At 37.6% G+C, this 20775-nt stretch overlaps 1 protein-coding gene across 2 annotated transcripts in view; it reads right to left on the bottom strand.

The window, feature by feature from the left end:
• Nucleotides 1-20775, bottom strand: part of ORC5 (origin recognition complex subunit 5) — a 65439-nt gene that overhangs the window by 4072 nt on the left and 40592 nt on the right. For both annotated transcript variants that reach the window (XM_077179116.1, XM_054631898.2), the window contains exon 14: nt 2554-2666. In XM_077179116.1, coding sequence (XP_077035231.1) covers nt 2554-2666 — 113 coding nt within the window. The remainder of the gene's footprint in view (nt 1-2553; nt 2667-20775) is intronic.

The raw sequence follows: 20775 nt of genomic DNA, 5'->3' as shown, positions 1-20775 counted from the left end.
TTTAAAGACATTAACTGCCACTGTTAGACTTACACAACATTGTGTCACTCAAAAACAAGTGCTTTAATTACAAGGCTTTCCACAGAAACAAAACCATACACACTAACAAATGCTGACCTTATCAACTAAATGAAACAGAATTTTCCTGTCATAACAACTGGGTTTTTATTACAGATTCTCTGAAAAAGATCCATTATATTCAATAAACATTACAAGAGCCCTTCTTCAGCTAGAGAAAATTTATGAACTTAGGTTTGAAATTCTTAGAACAGAAATTATTTCTAACAAAGAAACATCTAACTTTACCTTCAGCTAAATGTTTAACTACTATGTGGTAAAGCACAGAGATGTTTCCACAAAGATTAAGTATATGCCACAGAATAGAGCCAGACATAGGTTCCATGGTAAAAAAAGAGACTGTGCACTTCAGCAGTTACCATGTTAAAAGCCACCAGAAAGAGACACAAATTTTTTACTCTTTTCCAAAAACAGGTGGCTTTTTTTTCTTTTTTTTGTAGTGAAAACTTCACTTTTGCTTAAAAAACACAGAAAATGAAATGACAATCTGAACAGCTTGAATGGGGGTGGGGAGGGAACATCCTTTTCTGTCCCATTCTTTGCACACTTCAGCCCTCCATTAGGAAATATGCTGGAGTAAAAAGGCTGAGATGGTAACTAAAATCTAAAGCTTTTAGTGACTAATAAACTTATTTTAGTACTATTGCAGTAACAGAGAAAGAAGAATCAGAAGATGGGATGTTTATTTGATACACATTTTGGCTGAGATTTCAAAGTAGTTTCTTCTCTCAGTAAATACAACCAAAACTATTGCACAGATAGAAAATGAAATTTCTTAAAGCACAGAAGATCAGGCCTTCATCTTATAGCTAGTAGCCCCACCCAGGGAAGACATAAGTTCATTTCTAATGAGCTCATGAAACCTTGTCTTTTTACAGATCATCCTCTTTAAGATTTAATAAATACCGTGGTCTGAAAAGTGCATTTTAATAAAAATAGTAACAAAGGAACAAAGCAAGATTTTAAAAAAGGGAGAAATAGAAGAAAAGCAGAACAGGCCAACTCTAAAATAAATCTATCTATCTATCTATCTGTCTATCCATCTAATTTAAACAGCCCTATCTAGGCAGCAATTGAACACCTGCAAACTACTTTTGAAGAAAAAAGAATTGCTTTCTTCCTCAAAACATGTAGGAAAAGTCAGTTTACATACATACATACATACACATACACACACATCAGACCTAAAGGAAAGCAAGCTAAAACACTACCATGCACTGAGGTTTGAAGTGAGTGTCTGACAAACACTTTCTCCACTAAGCATGAGCTGCACAGCACAAGTTTTGTCCTGTTTTCTGGCTGTCTCTACCTTCCAGCAACTTTAACACAAACACTGAAACTTCTGAGGATGTCAAAGTTGCAAGGAAAGGGCTGTCAAAGTATCCCAATTCAAGGCTAAATCCCAATGTATAACTGAACACACAGTGATCCATGTTGCTGAGCAGATGGTCTGCTGTGCTTGGTTCCAGGGGGAGCTTTTTCAGGGCATCACTCACCAAGTGACTTTACTGCCGGGAATAGCAAACTGACATAGCAAAGCTGTGGAGGTCCTGGCAGTGTGGTCCAGCCAGACCTGAGCCAGACAAAGTTTCATTCTACAGCCTGTCCAACTGAAAACTGAAATAAGTGTATCTGTTGCATTTACAGACAAGGCTACTGGACATTTAATAGCTCAGGAGAGTAACATGTGCACTGAGGTTATGGAATACACCTGACACCTCTGGTTCCTCCTTAGTTCCACATTAGAGAGAAGAGCTGGCTGTGAGAACATTTCTCCCTTTTGACACATGTCATTTCTGGGCTCTGTTCTGGTTATAGACTGTTTATCCAAGACTTGCTAATAAGGTGGCAGCAACAGATAAAATAAGAGACATAGCCCTGATTGCTGCCTTTGTATTGCATGTATTTCTGTCTGCAAATTATTGCCATCTCTCCTGATGGATCTCAGACTCCTCTCAGACTTCACAACTGAAGGCTCTGGATAAACAAAGATGCTGATGTACTTACATCCACCAACTGAATTATCTTGTATCAATAACAGATCACACAAGACAGTCTATGTGCAAGAATTCCTAATAACCTATGTAGTTTTTATATCATATGCACAACACTGTTAAGAACCAAATATAATTTCAGGTTCAAATACCATAATGTGCTTTTTGGTAATGAAATGGACTGACATTCTAGAGCAGTATTTTCACATGAAGTCCCTGACCTTTACTAAGCACAAAGACAGTATGTTACTGTAACACATACTGCCACTGTAGCATAAATCATTTTCAAAACAGGAATGGACTATACTTACCTTGGGTACAACATTTCTCATAAATAACATGATTTATTCTGTCAATCTTAGAAAACATCCACAGGTTTTCTATTCTGGTCTGCAAAGAGCTATAGACTGAGCAAATACTTGGTTTGAAGTCTCTTTCAAGTCAGCACATGCAACAGTAAATGAACTCTTAACAGGCTCACCGGGCAATAGCTCTGATGAAGTCCAGAGACACAGTGCACTTGTATCGTGGTCCATCAAGCTGGTCATTCTGGCCAACCATGGATAACAGCTGCAGTGTCACAAGAGAGGTGATCTATGGACAAGAGACACAAGTAAGTTTAGTCATTTTTGTTAACATGAATAGCAGTGGCCAATTTATTGTTTTGTTTGGTTTTGGTTTTGTTTCCATTTGGCATAATTCTCATTTTTCTCTGGAAAGTCACTCTCACTTGCTCATTGTTCACTTCCATATAGCTCTGCAGCTAGAAAACCCAGGAATGTACATACATCTTGCCATTACATTTTCAGCACCAACAGCGATAGACAAAGGCTAAACCCTCCATCCTTCATATCAAAAGTTATCCTGGAGTTTTGAACAGAGGAACAGGAATAATAGGCATGAGCTGAGCATTTTCCAAATCTCTGCCTGACAATCAGGAGGGACTAGGATTTTCTTTGCTTTATCCCTGAAGATCTCCTTTTGAACTTTTCCACTCAACATTGGATATTCCTGTGCCAGATCATATCACATTTTGAACAGATGGATGTTTCACTCTACTCCAGATAAAAAGGAATTTGAAGGTTGGAAAGAAAAGGCTGGAAGATTGTATGTTAAAAAGAGCAGGGCCTGAGTTGAGAGAAATTTGCCTACAAACACACATACAGTGTCTTGACAGAGCCATTGATTATTTTACCCAAATAGCAATGTACCAGCATACTTTTCCACTTTGTTCCTCCAGTGATGGCTGTGGTACCACTGAAGTGAAGTCACCACTTCAAGTGGGTGTCACCACTGAAATCAGCCATCCCATTCTGACTCAGTTAGGAGGAGACACTGTAGTGATTCCATTGTCTCCCTATCTCCTCCCAGACACCAGGGAAAGAAAGAAGTAAAAGCAGAAAAGAAAATTTTTCCTTGGCCTTTGCAATAGATACCACAGACAATTCAGGGCAATGAGGTTATATTCTGTGACAAAATAGTATCTGGCCACAGGTTTCATTTTCAAAAACCCAACCAACCATGACCTACTTCTGAGTAATGATAATAGGACAGTAAGGAATTCCTCAAGAATAATGTATTTCAGGAAAGAAAGTGTCAGTTCAAATGTTCAAGGAAGCACAATGCTATAAAAAGCATCAGCAAGTTGTATCAATAAAAAAACCTACTCCTAACTCAGTAATAATCCTGCTCTTTTGCTGGAAGTACACTTGGTTTTCAAATTTGTGACAGTGCTTGTAGGAGGCAGGAATAAAATAATAGAAAAAAATTACACCTACCTATGGAGAATAGAGAAAAATATGGTACCCAAGAATGAAGTAATTTTTAAACAGCCTGCACTTAACTTTCTTTCATATGGCATAAGACAACAACAGTTTGGATGCCAAAATTCTGAAAAGTCTTTGGAGTTTGTTTAAGGAATGCTGGTCTACACACAGTCACAAAGACAAATTCCATTTACTTAATTTAGATATATAAATTATATAGTTTAACAAATTTTAGCGTTGACAAAATTAAAGAAAATTGAATTCACTATATGGCAAATGTCTCAGATTCTAGTTTATTAATTACTTTGCACATATCACTGGCTTGGGATAAACCTCAAACTTGTTAGGTTTTATATTCTTAAAATACTCATGAGAGTACATTTTTCTCCATTCTTCATTCAACAAAATCCATATTCATTATGGAGGAATCTGCTGTAACAATTGCACCCAGGAGCATCAATACTGGCAAATCACTTCTGCACTGCACTTGCAGCTGGTCTCACATTCAGAAATCACCAGTGAAGGAATAGCAGGAGGGTTCCCTGAAGTTCCTCATGACCACAGAAAAAGTCTGTGCAGTCGGGAGATCCATCTCAGTTTTATGTGGGATGTAAAAGTGACCTTGGCTGCTGCATTACAAATGCTCCAGCAATACTTCATCAAATTCTGCATTTTCTTTTCTAACTAGCACCAAATGCTCTGTGAGTAACACGAGGTCAGCAATGTAAAACTCCTTACTAAGGCTGACTCAAGAAATCTGAACTAACAGCCTGGACACTAAGTTTCATTAATGTTCTTGACTTAAGAAATTAAATCAAAGACTCAATATACAATATTGCAAGATAAATAAAGCTAATATACCATATTACAAGACAAATGAAGAGTAGCTTTACTCTTTATGACCAGAGAAATGAACTTAGGAAACTGCAACCTTTTACTTATTTCTTTCACAACACTTAATAAATGTCGTCACAGGGAAGCAAGTGCAGAAACAGCAAGTCCTGACCCTGAGACTACTTAAAAAGACAGCTGTAGAGAAAACTGCCATTTTCAATTCATGCAGGCAAGAAACAGTTTTATCTCCAAAGAAGCTCAGTAGAGACAAAGGGAAAGAACATATATCTGGGGGGGGTGAGTAGGGACCAGCTTTCTTACAGACAGCCAAATGTTTGAAGCTAAAGTACCTAACTTTTTAGTCTTTAGATTAGAATTCAACATGCAGTAGTTACAGATGCCTGGGCTGTGCATGGAGAAAGGCAGAGATCTCCTAAGGACAAGTCCAAAAGCCTGCCTGCTGAGGGGGCAGCAGCCTGGAGCTTTGCTTGCACAGCTTTTTCAGGGGATTCAGGGAGAATCAAAACCAGCAACGGAGTTGAAAAAGCAATGACTTCTAATTTTTTCTTGCTTTATACAATATAGGAGGAGTGTTCTGTTGCTGTCAGCCACAGAAATGGACAAGACACCTATTTTGTGCAATAAATTGATAGAAAAGACTGGATTGTGGTAGAAGTGGAATTACTAAGTTTCTCTAATATTCTGTGCTGAATCTAGACCCAATAAATAAAAGATGACTGTCCTCACCAAAGTTCAGAAGTCTTCTGGGACACAGAAGGTCCAAATCCCTTCTGACACAAGAGGCTTGAGCACCTCTGCTGAACATCTGCCAAATAACTGGGGTGGGAGCAAAGGAAGGAAGAAGAAGAAAAAGAAAAAGCCATGTATGGTATTAAATCTTCACCAGACCTAACTTGCACTCTGCTTCTGAAGCTGAACTATTTTGCAATCTCTCTGGGCATACCCAGGGCATGGACCTGGTAAAGCAGGATACAGTGGAATGAACTGAGTTTAAGACAGTGTATTTGTAGCATAATTTTAAAATTCACCAATATTCATGTCTTGTTAGCACTTCAGTTCCAGGTATCACCTATAAGTTAAGCACTGAAAAACAATTACTACTACAAAAGTTCAGGTACTATAAAACTTTGGAGGCAATATGTTCTTAAATTAAGACACATCAAAAGTTTGAAACACAGATGGGAAAAATATGAATGCAATGCCAAACTAATTGCACTTAGCCAAAAATACACCACTGCTTTTGAAATATTTTTTAAGTTGTTTTTTTTAAATATCATGGGTACAGTGGCTTCATTTCATTATCACAAAAGCTTGAGAAGAAACATCTGGCAAGAACAGACTAGAAACAAGCCAGAAAAACTGTGTGGGTGATATAAGAAAGAATATTTATTGAGACTCTTCAGAACAAAAGAAATTATAGTTGGAAGAAAAATTCTAGAGTTATTTGTAAAATTGCTTAAATTGGTGATCATTTAATACTAGCAAAAGTTAACAATTAAATGAAATTTTCTATAGGAATAACAAGAGAATCTGAAAAAAAACCCTTTCTGATTTGAAAGATGTAGAGAAATGGGTTTACCAGTACATTTAAAAATCAGTGATGATGGAACTTGCTTTGAAGTGTATTTGTGTGAGAAACCTGCTGTTGTATCTTAGATCCAAGGTGAGAGTAATCATAAAAGCACAGCAGATAATTGATCCCAGGAGGAATGACCACTCAGATTGCTTCTGGAGATTCATTGGTCAAATATGGACATTGAAACCTCTGGAAAAAACAAGCAGCCCACAAGTCATCCTTCAAGGCAGCTTTTTTCCTATCAGCCTGGACTAACAGATGGGCCTTGCATCATTCCCCAAGCAGACACAAAGACTGGCTTTGTGAGCACATGGCTGTGTGGAAGTGAGAAGGATTCCAGAAGGAAGGGCTCTCTGCTGAGAAAGGCTGGGCTCTTCCCGAGGACACCACAAGAAGCCAGAAAATATTCACTGAGGTGCAAAACATGAGCAGAATTAGAAGCCATGACACAGGGAAACGCATGGTTAGCTTGGGTAAGCAATGACAGACTATCCAGGAAAGAGTCTGGACCAAGTGTGGGACATATCTCAAATCCATAGGATAAAACTAAACAGAAAATGATGCTGTTTGGGGTGGAAGGGAAGCTGCTTCCTCAGAGATGTGATTGAAATCTCACAAAGTGTACATTTTAAACTGGACTGGAAAAATATTAACGAAAGGAGGAACAATTTCAAACTGGCAGAAGTATACTAAATGATCTGTGTGGTTTTTTTCATCTCTACAGTTTATAATATTCAATTATCTTGCCCAAGATGTAAAATTAATTCTAAGTCTTCAGTCTGGCTCACTGTCACACACAGATTCTGAACGTCAAACACATCAAGAAATGAAGAACTTTCCATATTCAGCTCTGTCAGACAAGGGCACTACATTATTTCACAGTCACATGAATGGTGCTTTGCAGCACCATCATCCCATAGCTCTCAAAGCCTGTGCACTTGATCAAAACCCACCCCTGCCAGCAGTCACATTCAGGCACATGGAAAAACCTCTGCTATGCAACACGGTACTTGGAACACCCAATACCATTTACAACACATTTCAGTCAAAATGACTGTGCAGTACTCTCCTGGAGTTAAATTCAATGACCCTAGCACAAATTATGTGAGCATAAAAAAACCTGCTCAAAATTATTATAATGAAAATTATAGCCAGAGTATGCTCAAATGTCAGCCTTGTTTGAAAAGCTTGCACAGAAAGATAACCATAGAACATTACAACTATATGTATTTAAGGCAGTACTTGATAAAAATAGTTTTTCTTATTAAAAATAAATCAACATTTTTCTGAATGCTTGTACAAAACAATCAGGTTTTGATACTGAATTACATTTTGTGCAAGGCTTTTAATGCACTAAAAAAAATACAACAGGAGAGACGCCCCTTCAGATTACTTAGAGTCTTCAAGCCTGCAGTTAAACATTTATTATGACATGCTTCAGGCTAGGTATTTTACCTTTATCTCAGCCTAAAGCAATCCAATTCTATTTTTAAACTACATTATGAACACAGTCAAACTGTTTCTGACATGAACAGAGGCACCAACAGACCCAGCCCCAGCCTCAGTGCTGCTCCACAGACTCAGTGCTGCTCCAGCCTCAGTGCTGCTCCCTTTGGTGACACATGTAGGTGGCTGTGCAGGATGGGATGGGGCAAACACAGTGACCCAGCCTGCTTTGCAGTTTCTTTCATGAATGCTTGCATTTGATGTCTTTCTTTGTTCCAGATTAGTTTGGGGTTTGGGGTTTTTATGTTGCTGTCACATAAGTATTACCTCGTTATTTTGTGTTGAGTCTCTGGGATCTTGACTTCATTTCACTCAAGGCAAATCTATGTGATTTACAGATTTAAACAAGTGACTCCATTTGCTTTTCAAAGCTTCATCATATCAGCGATTCAGTCATTTGTTAAGACAGCCAAAACTTCCTTTACACAACCCACAAGAAATGTTTATTTACCCTCAAGTACATGACCTTGAATTTCTTGCTGTTAAACCAACTCAGTTTGTATCATACTCACCACCTAAAACTTTTCTTGTGTCTCTTCAGAACAGAAATGTTTATTAAGCCCAAGGCATATAACATTGAATTTTACTAGAAAATTCTTCTGGTTTTTATTCTACAGGTCATTAGAAACATTTTCACATGGTATTTTCTCCATTGTATAATCACTGCTCACCATCTCTTCCGTATTCTACTTGGTCTTACCTTTTGTATCCCATTTACACAAAATGATGCTTGACAAGAAACAGTGCCAATTTCATACACTTCATCAAGGGATAAATGCATATTTTGCCTTTTTCCTTTCCCCCCACTCCACTCTCTTCTTTCAGACCACAGAACACCTTTCTGCATACTAGAAGCTGCCTTCTCTCTAGACCATTCTCCTGCAATTGGCCTCCCTTGTGGCTTTTCCCTTCAATCTCAAGAGAAGCAAATGTATTTTTCTATTTTGAGAAGACACTTCCTACCCTTGCTCTATTCATATTTTAGAATACTTTCTCTTCAATTAGCAGTATGTCTTCTAGGGTTTGTTTAGTGACTCTGATTAGCTGCAAATCTTGACTCATCAGTACAGCTTCTTTTCAACTCTTCTCTGTACTTTCCCATTATCTCTACTCCTCACATATTCTCTTCCCAAAACTGCTATTTAAAGAAACAGAAACAAAACATACCATATTTTTCCTAAAAATACCATCTACAATGGGACACTGAATCAAGATCCAGGAATCATCCCAGGAAATCAAAAAGGCAATTTTAAAAAGTAAACAGAAATCCAGAAGGAAGTATTCTTCATCCAAAATTGTAGTTAATCTCTAACACGCTTTGCCTCTGCAAAGTCAGTACAGTGGTAGAGAATTTTGAGGAGTTTAGAAAGCTACTGCACATTCATGGAAGCAAATAAAACCATGGGCAAATATCACCTCTGTGGCAGGCATTTAAGCCACAGGTAATAAAAAGTTGTAAGCTACACAGACTATGCTCATCCTCTGCTTTCTAGTCTTAAATTTTCCCTGCTCATTTGATATTACTTAGAAGTAGTCAGACAGTTTTACAGTCTAAGAAGTAAAACAGTGGGTAAGCCCATTTTGGGTCTGACTTAATGTGCCTGCTGTGATGCATTCATCAAAGATAAAGTATATCATCTGCATCTTCTACATCCTACCACTCTTTCCCCTTTTAACCTTCTCTTGGCCCTCTGCAAGGGCTCTCTCACTATTAGTTACAGTATTCTCCCATACTTTGCAGTCTTTGTGAAAACAAAAAACCCCACTTGGTGAAAATCCAGCTTCCCCCACCATCTCCTAAAAACCTTCCCAATATCTCAAAAGCATTTGCACAGATTAGCCTTGCCCAGTCATTGTTACAGTAACATCACTTTTTAAAAGCAGTTCAATAATTTATTCATCTGGGACCTAATATTAGAGGAATCTTTCAAAGTGTTAATGAATTTGCTTTCTCTTCATTATTTTTATTCAATATAGAAATTAAGAAAAAGCTCATTTTTTTCTCTCAGCACATTTACGTTAGCATTAATCAATTTGCCTAATAAGAAGGAAAATAAAAGGCAGTTCACAACACTCTTTGCCTCGCTCCGCTCATCAACTTTAAAAAGAAATATAAAAACTCTACAGAGTGATGCATGGATAAATCAGTATTTCTGAGTCAGTTCCCTCACTTTGAGGATCAATTAAAGTACTTCACAAAGGCATGAAAAGCATGCTAGAAATTTGCTTAATGTGGTATTTTCTGAAAGGACCAAATTATTTTCTATACCTGAGGATTATTTGGAAATATTTTCAGAATTTTGTTAAGATCCTTTGAAGTGATGACAGGAGTTAATTTTGATACTCAAACCCAAGATCTGAATCTGCATCTGCAATCTGTTGAAGATGTGTACATCTAATTTACTCCATAATAACCAGGAAACACAACTCCTAAGTAAAAGGACTACAGACACAAGTTGGAGACAGCTAATTCAAAAGTACTCCCCTTTCTAGTTCGTACTTCCAAAATCTGAGTAACCAAAGACGGTAACAGATGGCCAAAGGTCAAAGGAACACTTGGGGAATGATGTTTACAGTTAATTTGATTACTTAAGCCAGGTAGCTCCACAAAGTGGACACCAGACAAAGGCTGGCTATTTTTCAAGGCACAGGCAATAGCTAATAGAAGTATCCTTCTGCCATACCTTCATTCATTTTTGCATCAGAGGTCTCAGGTTCCAGGCAGGCTTTTTTACAAGATAAGGAAAGCAAGACAAAGACTGTTTTCCAGAAGCAAATCTTTGTGCCACTGACCAAGCATACAATTTTAATTCCCCTCATCTAGAAAATTTTGCCTCCTCCCCTTTCATTTATTGCATCTGTCCCACAATGGCCACATTTCTAGATATTGCAAGTCAAGTTCTATTAAGAACAGGAAAACAGTAACGTTAGAAATGCTACCCAGTACCTGTGATACTGATAGGACTTGATATATTTACAGAAGGCCCCTAAATTTTTAATGCTATTTCAGTAAATTATAGAACTGTGTACACAGCTATCAGCCTTTTACTGCTATATGAAGAAGTTGTGTTAGTAAATACAGTTTTGCATTAAAAAATAATTCAAGCAATTAGGATTTCAAACCTGTCCTGAGGATAAAAATCAGTCTTTTGTACTTGGCAAGAGCAGAAATAATGAAATTAAAAGAGATTGCTCAGAATCAGACATTTGGGAGTATCTCTTAAGTCTAAATTACCTTGCTTTCTGCAAGAAAATAAAGATATTCAGTGTGTCTTAACTACAGTATATTTTTGGATGATTATGATAATTGTTTGAAGAGTATTGATCCAAATATTATATAAAGAAACAGGATATTAAGAATTCTTTAATTAAAATAACCACTACAGGAATATTTGACCCAAATACTTCTGAAATACAGATCTCAGGCATTTCAAACACAAGAATAGAAAGAAGTCCCAAATGGGAGTCTGCTCTGAAAAATAACAATTTAAAAATACATTGATTTTAAATCTTGCGATTGTGAGAACAGATCTTTAGAGACACTCCACCGTGGCATACTGCTTCTCAACTACTCACAAGATGCACTGCAGAAGACTGCAATCAACTCCACATTCACATTCCCTGTGACTAGATAAACTGCAAATTTTAGTGGTTCTGTAACAGGAAAAAATAGTAACAAAAACAAAAAATAGAAACAACTTCTATCAATTGCTTAAGAGTGTGAGTACAACATATTGGTACAAAACTAAGATTCTCCCTAGCCCAATCTGCTGCCTCTTGAAAGTACCAGCAAAGGATGCTCAGGGAAATGTGTAATAAAATTGTAAGGAAGAAAAATTTCCTGACATACTGGGTCCTAGAGTGTTCTTAATTTCAGAGACTTCAGTAATTAGGTATAAAATTGTTCACACACAGGGATCTGACCTGTAGAAACATGAAATTTCATGCTACTCTTGTATTGTCAAACTGGAGCTAAGAAGATTGCTGATTTTTAACATTAATGCACTCATCAACACATTGAGGAGAAATTTATAATAAGGCTGCACATCAAGAGATTAGAAATAACAAAACTACCTAGCTCTCAGCAATATATGGGAGTGAGTCATACTAGGTTTTATGCCATCCAACAGAGGAAAAGAAAAAACTCCCAACACCTGATTTACTTTCATATAAGACAGTAAATAGAATTTTATTTGGTAAGGGATGTTGGAACCTAGATAAACCAAGAGTTACAAAGTTCCTGTATAACAGAAACTGAGAGGAACAGTTACACTTGTGTTTGGAACACCTCCCTAACAAAATCAGGACATTTAAGTTTAACATATTCCTGTACCTTTGCTTACCCTTAAGGAGAAGAGACTAAGCACCAAGAATGAATGTAAGTTTCAGTTCCAGGCTGGTCAACTGTTATCAAGCAGCACAAGGGAAGAGAGGACTCCTGAAAGTCACTGTGCTGGTAGGAAATGGATATAACTGGAATCTTCCCTCTCTGAGCTTGCCAGGAAACCAAATAGCCTCATGGAGAATATTCTATTCTTAATCAGTAAACCTAAAGCATTTGGTTCCCACCAGAAGGAAGGGAAAGACCAGGATGAAGACTGTCACTCAAGAAGCCCTCTAGATGCTTGAAAACAAACAAAACAAGCCCTATTGTAACAGCATATAGTGATGGTTGTAATCTACAGTGAGAAGTGTTGTTCTCATTTAAGAAATGTATAAGTTTAGATGTGCTACATACAATAGAGGCTATAAATTCATAACATCAATTTCTAGAGAAAGCAAAGCTTTCAGCCAACCATGAATTGAAAAGTCATAAAATATTAAAAATCTAGGTTCAATGACCCATTAAATAGGTTAGATGCAACTTCAAAAGATATCTATAAATATCCTTATATCCCTTGCACAGATAACATACAAAGTGGCCAAAACTACCAGTTTTCCATCTCTTATTCAGTTATACTTGGTTTTATCAGATAAAGAGCATGAAATATCATCTGTCAGCAATTAACTGTAAATCAAAAAACCATGTTCTTCTAACACAACACTAGTTTTTTATGCAGTTTCTGTCACCCTTTAATGCAACTGTGAAATTCTGCTAGTTATGCCATGTAGCACTTAGCTTTTCTAACCTGGAAAAAAACCAGTTTCTGACACTCCTGTCTGGCAGGCACATGTGCTGGGTAAAAAGCCAACCAAGGCAACCAATGAACTAGTGAACCAGTGTGCTGCCACACCCATCAACAAGGCTGGTCAATGGATTAGACAAAGGATATGTGGGAAGGGAATAACTGCTAAAGGGAAACACTTCTTAGTAACAGTATGAAGTCAGGTAATATTTCTCCCACCTTTATAGCTTGCAAGGACAATTCTGTCTATTTAGATAGACAGAAACATTCAAAGACAAAACCACTCCTCGGAGTCCTAAAAGCATCTTGCTATATACACAAAGTGTTAAAATTTGTGCAGTGAGCAAACATTGACTACAGTGCTTCTACATAACTGCAAATCATTTATGGGTGGAGTGTAAAATAGTGACACACCACACAAGGCAATTTCCATGGCATTCAGGAGTGGAGTGGGGAAGGCATGTGGTGACAGCACCTACATGGCTGGTGGCTACAGTAACTTCTGGGGCAAAAAACACCACAAAGAGTCCGGCAGGGATTTCCCAGAGCCAGGGAAACCCAAGAGAGAGCAGAGAGATCCAGCAGGAGCTGGAAGCTCTTGTGAGGGAGGCTGACACGGGGAGGGTGATGCCAGAGCACCTGTGGGAGATTTGAAGAGCTCTAGGGAGCACAAGTGAAAAGGGTGGGCAAACAGGACAGACAGGATGTGGCAGGGCAGTTTGTACAGTGGTCCCTGTAGGCAGATGTGTAGGAGACACAGCACCTTCCTGGCTGCTGAGTCTCAGTGGGGACCTTTTCACTCCCTACAACTGCCAGAAAGGAGCTTGAAGCCATGTGGGGATTGACCTCCTCTCCTCCCAGGCAACCAGGGAGAGGACAAGAGGAAATGGCCTCACGTTGCACCAGCGGGGAGGTTCGGGTTGGACATCAAGAATAATTTCTTCAGTGAAAAGGTGGTCAGCCATTGGCACAGGCTGCCCAGGGAGGTGTTTGAGTCACCAGCCCTGGCAGTGTTCCAGAAATGACTGGACATGGCACTTAGTGCTACAGTTTAGTAGTCATGGTGGTATTCAGTCAAGCTTGGCTTGATGAGCTTGGAGGTCTTTTCCAAGTTTAATGAATCTGTGATTTGAAAAGCATAAAAGAACCTCCACAAGCTATCCTATGTAAGTTTCAGTGGAATACAGTGTAGTCAAGGAACAATTGTTCCCATGACTAATGAACTTTTTTCTTTTTGGAACTGATAGCTGTGATAGCCACTCTATTTTGTGAATAATCACTGTGTCAAGACTTTTCAATGATACTCAGTAATTATAAATCTGGACTTTTTGAATATTAAAATTAAATCACTTTAAAATGGCTTAATCCCTCAAAAATACTATACTAATCACCAAACTGAAAAATCCATACAAGAGACACAGAAAGGTGTGAAAAAACAGGACAGAATCAAGCAAGCAATGAAGTCTTTTGATCTCAACAGATTAAAAAGTCACCTCATACTAAAATGCCTAGAGTAGTGAGAAAATACAGGAGAAAAACAAAACCGAACAAAGAGAAGCAGTTATGATTGGCAAAGACATTATTAGGGTCTGATGAAAAGCTACCTGCCATTCCAATCAACCATTATATCCACACATTTTCCCACCTCTTGGAAGCCTTGCACATAAGCTTTACATAACAGGCAAGTAGCTCCCATGGTTATCTTCTGGAATCTCTTCAGAAAGCACAGAGTATTGCTCAAGGATATTTTAAAATGTCCACTGTAGAATCTGCATTGCAGACAGTAAACATTAAAAACCCACCCTATCAAAGAACCAGCTGGTCAGGAAGTGGTGCTATCCGTCTGCTATTCCTCAGTAAGAGAAGCACAAGCAGCAGAGACCACAATATTATGTAGGATATGCTCTGGCTCTAAACACTCACCCTGGGCACCAGCCCCTCTGCCACTGAAGGCTCAGACCCACTTTTTATGAAGTTCTCAGCACATCTTGTACAAGGTGACACAGCAGCACAGGCAAGGTGTCACTGCCAGGAGCTGGTGATTGGGTCAGGATATACAGACCACTCCTCTGAGCTGCCAGGCAGTCTGCATCTGCTTGATGGCTGAGTGCAATTTTACAATCAGATCTTGCACATCTTGTCCTGCAGAAGCACTACATACTGTTAAAAGCTGACTAATTTTATCTGGAAAGTGCACCAAAACTTGGTCATCTCAAGAAAATTTTAAGACACAATTCTGTACTTAAAAATACAGAAAGGAAAAAGGTTCCATACAAAGACTTTTCTGACTCTAAAACTGTTCTCATTTATTTTATAACAGAGAAATTGTGCAATATAAATGTTACCATGGTAACAACTCACTTTATTGAACAAGAGAGAAAATAATTATCCCAAACCTGCATATCATGCAAGCACATGCAGTAGATTTAGTGCTGCCCTTTTTTCCCCTCGCTATTTTTCTTCTGGCAAAGAGAAACAGATTTTAAATTTATAACTTATAGCAAGCCAGGCATTATTTTGCCTGTCCCTCCCACTTCTTTGTATATTTTACACCTCTTGAGTGCATGATGTGAAGGACCCACTTACTTAGAAAAAGAAAAAGGGATTAATGAATCAGAAATGCTCTTCCCCCTCCTGAGTGAAGTACAGAAGACTCCTATGTAAATGCTTCACGCATTTAAAAAAAATGAAGCCCTAAGGCAAGCACAGCACATGCTTAGTATTCACTCAGTATACTTAAACAGGAACCCTTAGTTTATAGAAAACCAAAACTTATTCATCTCCAAACATAAATTAAACCTGATTTTACTGCTCTGTCTAAATATTTCTTGTGATATTGTATTTGTAAACATATATTTATATTTTATATACAAGGGACAGCAATATTTTCTGAAGAACTGCATGGATTTAGCCATACAAATCCAATTAATCTCAATAGAACTTGTATGGCTAAATCCCTGTGCTCAGCTTTGACATTTTAGAAGCAGTGGGGGAGGTTTTTCAAGGAGTGAATATGTATTATACAAAACTTAGTTTTCTCAGAAATAAAATACCATGTAGATCCTTAGAAATATCAACAAACATTTATGTGATTCTGTTAAGAAAGTCACATTCTTAGGAAAGCAGGCAAGGATTTCCACAAAACTCTTATTTAAAAAAAATAACAGTATTATCCTGCAGCCTATGAGATAAAACTAATCACATGTACATATTAGTTGGATAAATTATTCTTATTTTACCTCCAGTTTTGATCTTTTTACTTCATTTGCAGTACATCTGCCTGTCTCATATGAAATGTTAAAGAATGAATTTAATCTAGTGTTCACAGTTGGAGGATGTGTTTGGGATGCATAAAATTCATGTTTATAAAAGATCCCTTTAAAGAAGTGACTTAGAAGCGCTGTTTAGAAAGACGATCTTGTCACCACCTTCCTCACTTTTGTTTGGTTTATTGACATCCTAAACAACTTAGAGACTGAACCAACTTCAGCAATGAAGAGTACACCTAATTTTGGCTATCTCTTAGAAGATATTTTCAGGTACTAGAAACAATTTATGTGTATACACATTAATGCACACACTCAATACACGCTGTGCAAAATCTTAAGTTTTCTTCATGAACTGGAACTCTCCAAATCATCCAAATATAACTTATCTTGACAGAGAATTCTTTCTGAAATATAGGCTTCAATGATATGTCCTTCATAAATACCTATTCTACTGAATATATTTAATACCTCTCTTTGAAGCTGTAACATAAAAACATAATATATAAATATATATATAAATATAATTCCAGTAATTGAACTGGTAAAACCTACAATTCCATATAAAGAAGGCTGCTCTTAGGTACTTTCTCCCTTCCCCTAAAGCCCTTAACAATCAGTACCAAGATTTCAGTTCCTAAACCAAATACTACTAGAGATGTATGTTTCCCATACAGCAGTTGAACAGTTAAATCCCAAGAGTCTTACAACTGCAGAAGTGATATAAATAATGTCTCCTTTTACATTAATTTAGATTTTGCATTTGCCAGTAGTTTTTGTATGGGAAACCTTTTTTTTATCCAGTTCAAGTATAAATCATACAGATGCAGTGGAGAAATTTTTTGTTTGTTTTTGTTAAAGAACAAAAAGTGACCATTTTGAAATTAGCTGGATACATAAACAAGCCACTAGACAATTAGGACAAATTCAGCCAATATAAGCCATCATGCTGCTGTTTATTCTTCCTGTATATGAACCGGTTAGCTAGCTGCTCACAGGAACCCTTAGCCCATATGCTAGTTGAAAAATTTTATTTAAAGCTTGTTGTATTTCAAATTAATAATGATAATTGCAGTACTGTATCCTGAAATCACAATTTTTGCCTAAAATGCATGATAAAAGTTACTACTTCATGAAAAACTAAAGCTTTTAAAAACAGAAACATTGCTAAATGCTTCTGCTAAACATTGCTAAAGCAACGTTTTTCTATAATGGTGTGATCTGAAAGCCTTTTGACTGGACTTGAAACAAGTTCACAAAAGCAACAGCTTTTATGTTACAAAGAAATACACATTTTCAATTGAGACAGTATCTGACATAAGAGCCTCTCTGGCCAGAAGCCCTCCTCAGATCCTCCCGTGAATCTTGTTTTATTAAAAAGCTGTGTATTTCAGTGTACGAAAGTTCAGTATTGTAAAAACATTTAGCTTAATTAAACATATGTGATAAAATCTTTAATCTTTAATATACTAAAATATGATTTTTTTTTGTGTTAAAGACTTCTATTCATAAGCCTTTCCCCATGCAAAAATCTCAAACAGCCTCTGTTCATGTCCCTTACAACCTCAGCTTTTCCATATCCCTCACAACCCAGAATCACAGCATGGCTGAGGTGGCAGGGATCTCTGGAGGCCACCTGGTCCAACCTCCTGCTCAAGCAGGGCCATCTCAACCAGGCTGCTCAGAACCGTGTCCAGACAGCTTTTGAGCATCTCTGAGGATGGAGATTTCACCACCATTCTGGGCAACCTGTGCCAGCACTCAAGTCACCCTCACAGTAAGAAAGCATTTCCTGATGTTCCTCCCATGTTTCAGTTTGTGCCTATTGCCCTGGAGTAGAGCAGCAACTCCTTGCTGTGGCTCATTATATCCCCTTATCCTCTACAAGCCTCCTGCTCCCCCTCTTCTCAGCCTAAGATGCTCTACACCCTGTGCCTGGATCATCATATTCAAACATATTAGCATTTGGGTGGGGCAGCCTTAACAGGGCTCTCCTCAATTACTGCTGCTGCATCTTCCTGCTCCAGACAAAACAATCTTTGGGTGTGGAGAAATGTGTAACTCAGAAACCAAACACTGACATGTTTAACCTTATGGCAAGTTGGTTTCTTTGTAGGATATTTTTTTCATTTGTCTTGTTTCTTGGAATGTAACCCAAATACTTCTCTAAAAGAAATTAGAAAATGCAGAAAATTGAAACAATCATGAGATTCCCATGCAGCCTTCTCTGACCAAACCATCTTGGTGGTCTTTAATAACAGTAGCTCATTGAAGAAATAATGGATGAAATACAGTCAGTAGCCATAAATGTGTTCACTTTCTTCACAAATAAACTGTTAAACATTAATTCAGAAACATAATTTCCATTCAGTTGACTAATAGAATGATATCTTACTGTAAGAATTTTCAGAGGTTATTTTTCATCATCATTATCTAGGCTTGGGGCTCAACTTTCAGTTTCTAAATGCTTATTTTCTTCCAAGTGGCAAGACTCTTGAACTCCTGCCTGAGTGCAAGCCACAAAAAAAACTGTGTCCCCCTGTTTTTAGGCTGGCTCATCACCAGCCAGAGCCTCAGTTACAGTTCCCAGTGGCAGAATGCAGCCTATTCAAAACAGCATGATTAATTTAGCTAAAAAGAAAACCACAAGCAGAGAGAAATGGATTAAATAACAACAAAACCCTACATACATATGGTCTTATCTGAGACTTGCCTTGTTAACATTCCCCTTTTTTCAGCCAGAGGGTGAAGCACTTGCTGGTGCTGGTCGAGTGCAACTGCTGCCTCTGACACTATAACCTGAATCCTTCCCCCTCTCCAACACAACCCAAGGCTGAATTCAGGTATTGTTCCTCCTGTTACAAAGCAACTGAAAGAAAGCCACTGCCAGGTTCCCAGAAAGCTGAGGAAAAGCTTAACTGCATTTAACCCTTTGGGCTCCCTGGAACCAGCCACACAACATCCTCTGGTGCCAGGGACCCACACAGAACCCACAGCTCCTGTGTTCTTTGTGGCCATTAAAAGCTGCACTTGAGAATGCCACAGATGACACAGGCAAAAAAGCAGGGAAATGGTGCTACAAAAGCAAAGAGTTTCATTTTTTTCAGTGTGATCAGGTGTTACATTCTCCTGTAAAGATCTAATGGGAGGACTAGAAATGTAAAAATGGTATTAACAACTATTAACTTTTTATTTTTTCCTTCAGCAAATAAATGTATTCAACTTTACAAATTTGTTCTGTGGGTTCTCTTTAAGTGCTGGATCCAATAAGCTAATGAACTGATGAGAAGGCTGCTGTGCCCAAAAATACACTGTCAATTCATTTATATGACAATTGTTCACAATAAATGCATACTGCTATGTTTCTTGTGCTCTGAATGGGAAGTAAAGGTATCAGTATATGTGTAATGTTTGTGGATGTCCAATGTACCACAGCTGCAACTCGATATTTAGGGCCAACATAGAAAAAACTAGAACAATGAGAGAAAAAGATCTCAAATGCTGATGAAAGTGACTGGCAAATATTTAACCAAGGAAGAAAAAGACTGATGACTTACACTGGGTCCATGAAATATCTGACATATTCAAAGATTCCAGTGATACGTATGAAATTACCACTAAAATCAGCTACTCGGTAAAGAAGTAGTCCAGATATCAAGATTTATCACAGCTGCTTTTTTATCCAAAGTATTTAGTCTGACACCTTAAATTCAACAAAGAATTAAAGAATTTCAGAAAAAAAGATGGCCTTTCTCAATACAGATGGATACTCAAAGGTTTGCTTGCCTTCTACATTTTAAGGCTAAGTTTTATATATATTCATATATATACACATATATTTTATTAAGTGTTGTCACTTGTGTTGCATCCTCTTTCCTTGAACTTCTACAGCAGATTATTACAAAATAACTAAGACAATACCTGCACATCTTTTCAAGTTGGAAAAAGTCATTTTACAAATATCTCCATTTATAAGCAGTGAACAACCTGAAGGTGCCTGTCCTGTGTCAGTGACTGCAGCTACAAAGCAGCCCCAGATTAAGGATGTGTCTTGCATGTGTGCACATGGTCATGTGTCTGGAGAGGAGGGCAAGTTCCACTACTTATCCAGAACAGCCTTCATTTGTTCTAACATCATGACAAAACAAATAAACATAAAACAATCAACAAAACCCCTAACATCAACAACAAAAAACCCTCCAAAATTAAAAAAAAAGGCAAAATTTCATGCCCATTTCAAATTCCTGCCTGTTCCTTTTACAAGGAATATTAGAAGGAATATTAGGATTTAACATCAAAATGAACAGCTTTTCTCTTACTACCTCACCTAATCCAGTTAAAAGTATTATGAAGATGACAGTGATTGACAGTTACATGATGACACACTTGTCACACATCACATCTGCCAATACTTACTTTTTTCCTCATTCATGCAGGTTGTTTTTTTTTTCTTCAAAAGAATATAGTATTTATTAGGTCAACATTTCCTAATTCAACATGCATGAAAAATTATTTAACTAGCTTTTTAACATTTGGTTGTAAAATAAGAGTTAATAATTTTTAAACAAATTAAACTGCTCTTTGTCAGTACTTTTATTCATATGAAAA

Source organism: Agelaius phoeniceus, chromosome 5 (assembly GCF_051311805.1).
Source record: "Agelaius phoeniceus isolate bAgePho1 chromosome 5, bAgePho1.hap1, whole genome shotgun sequence".
NCBI classification, from domain to species: domain Eukaryota; kingdom Metazoa; phylum Chordata; class Aves; order Passeriformes; family Icteridae; genus Agelaius; species Agelaius phoeniceus.
This window is presented reverse-complemented; position numbering and strand designations above follow the sequence as displayed.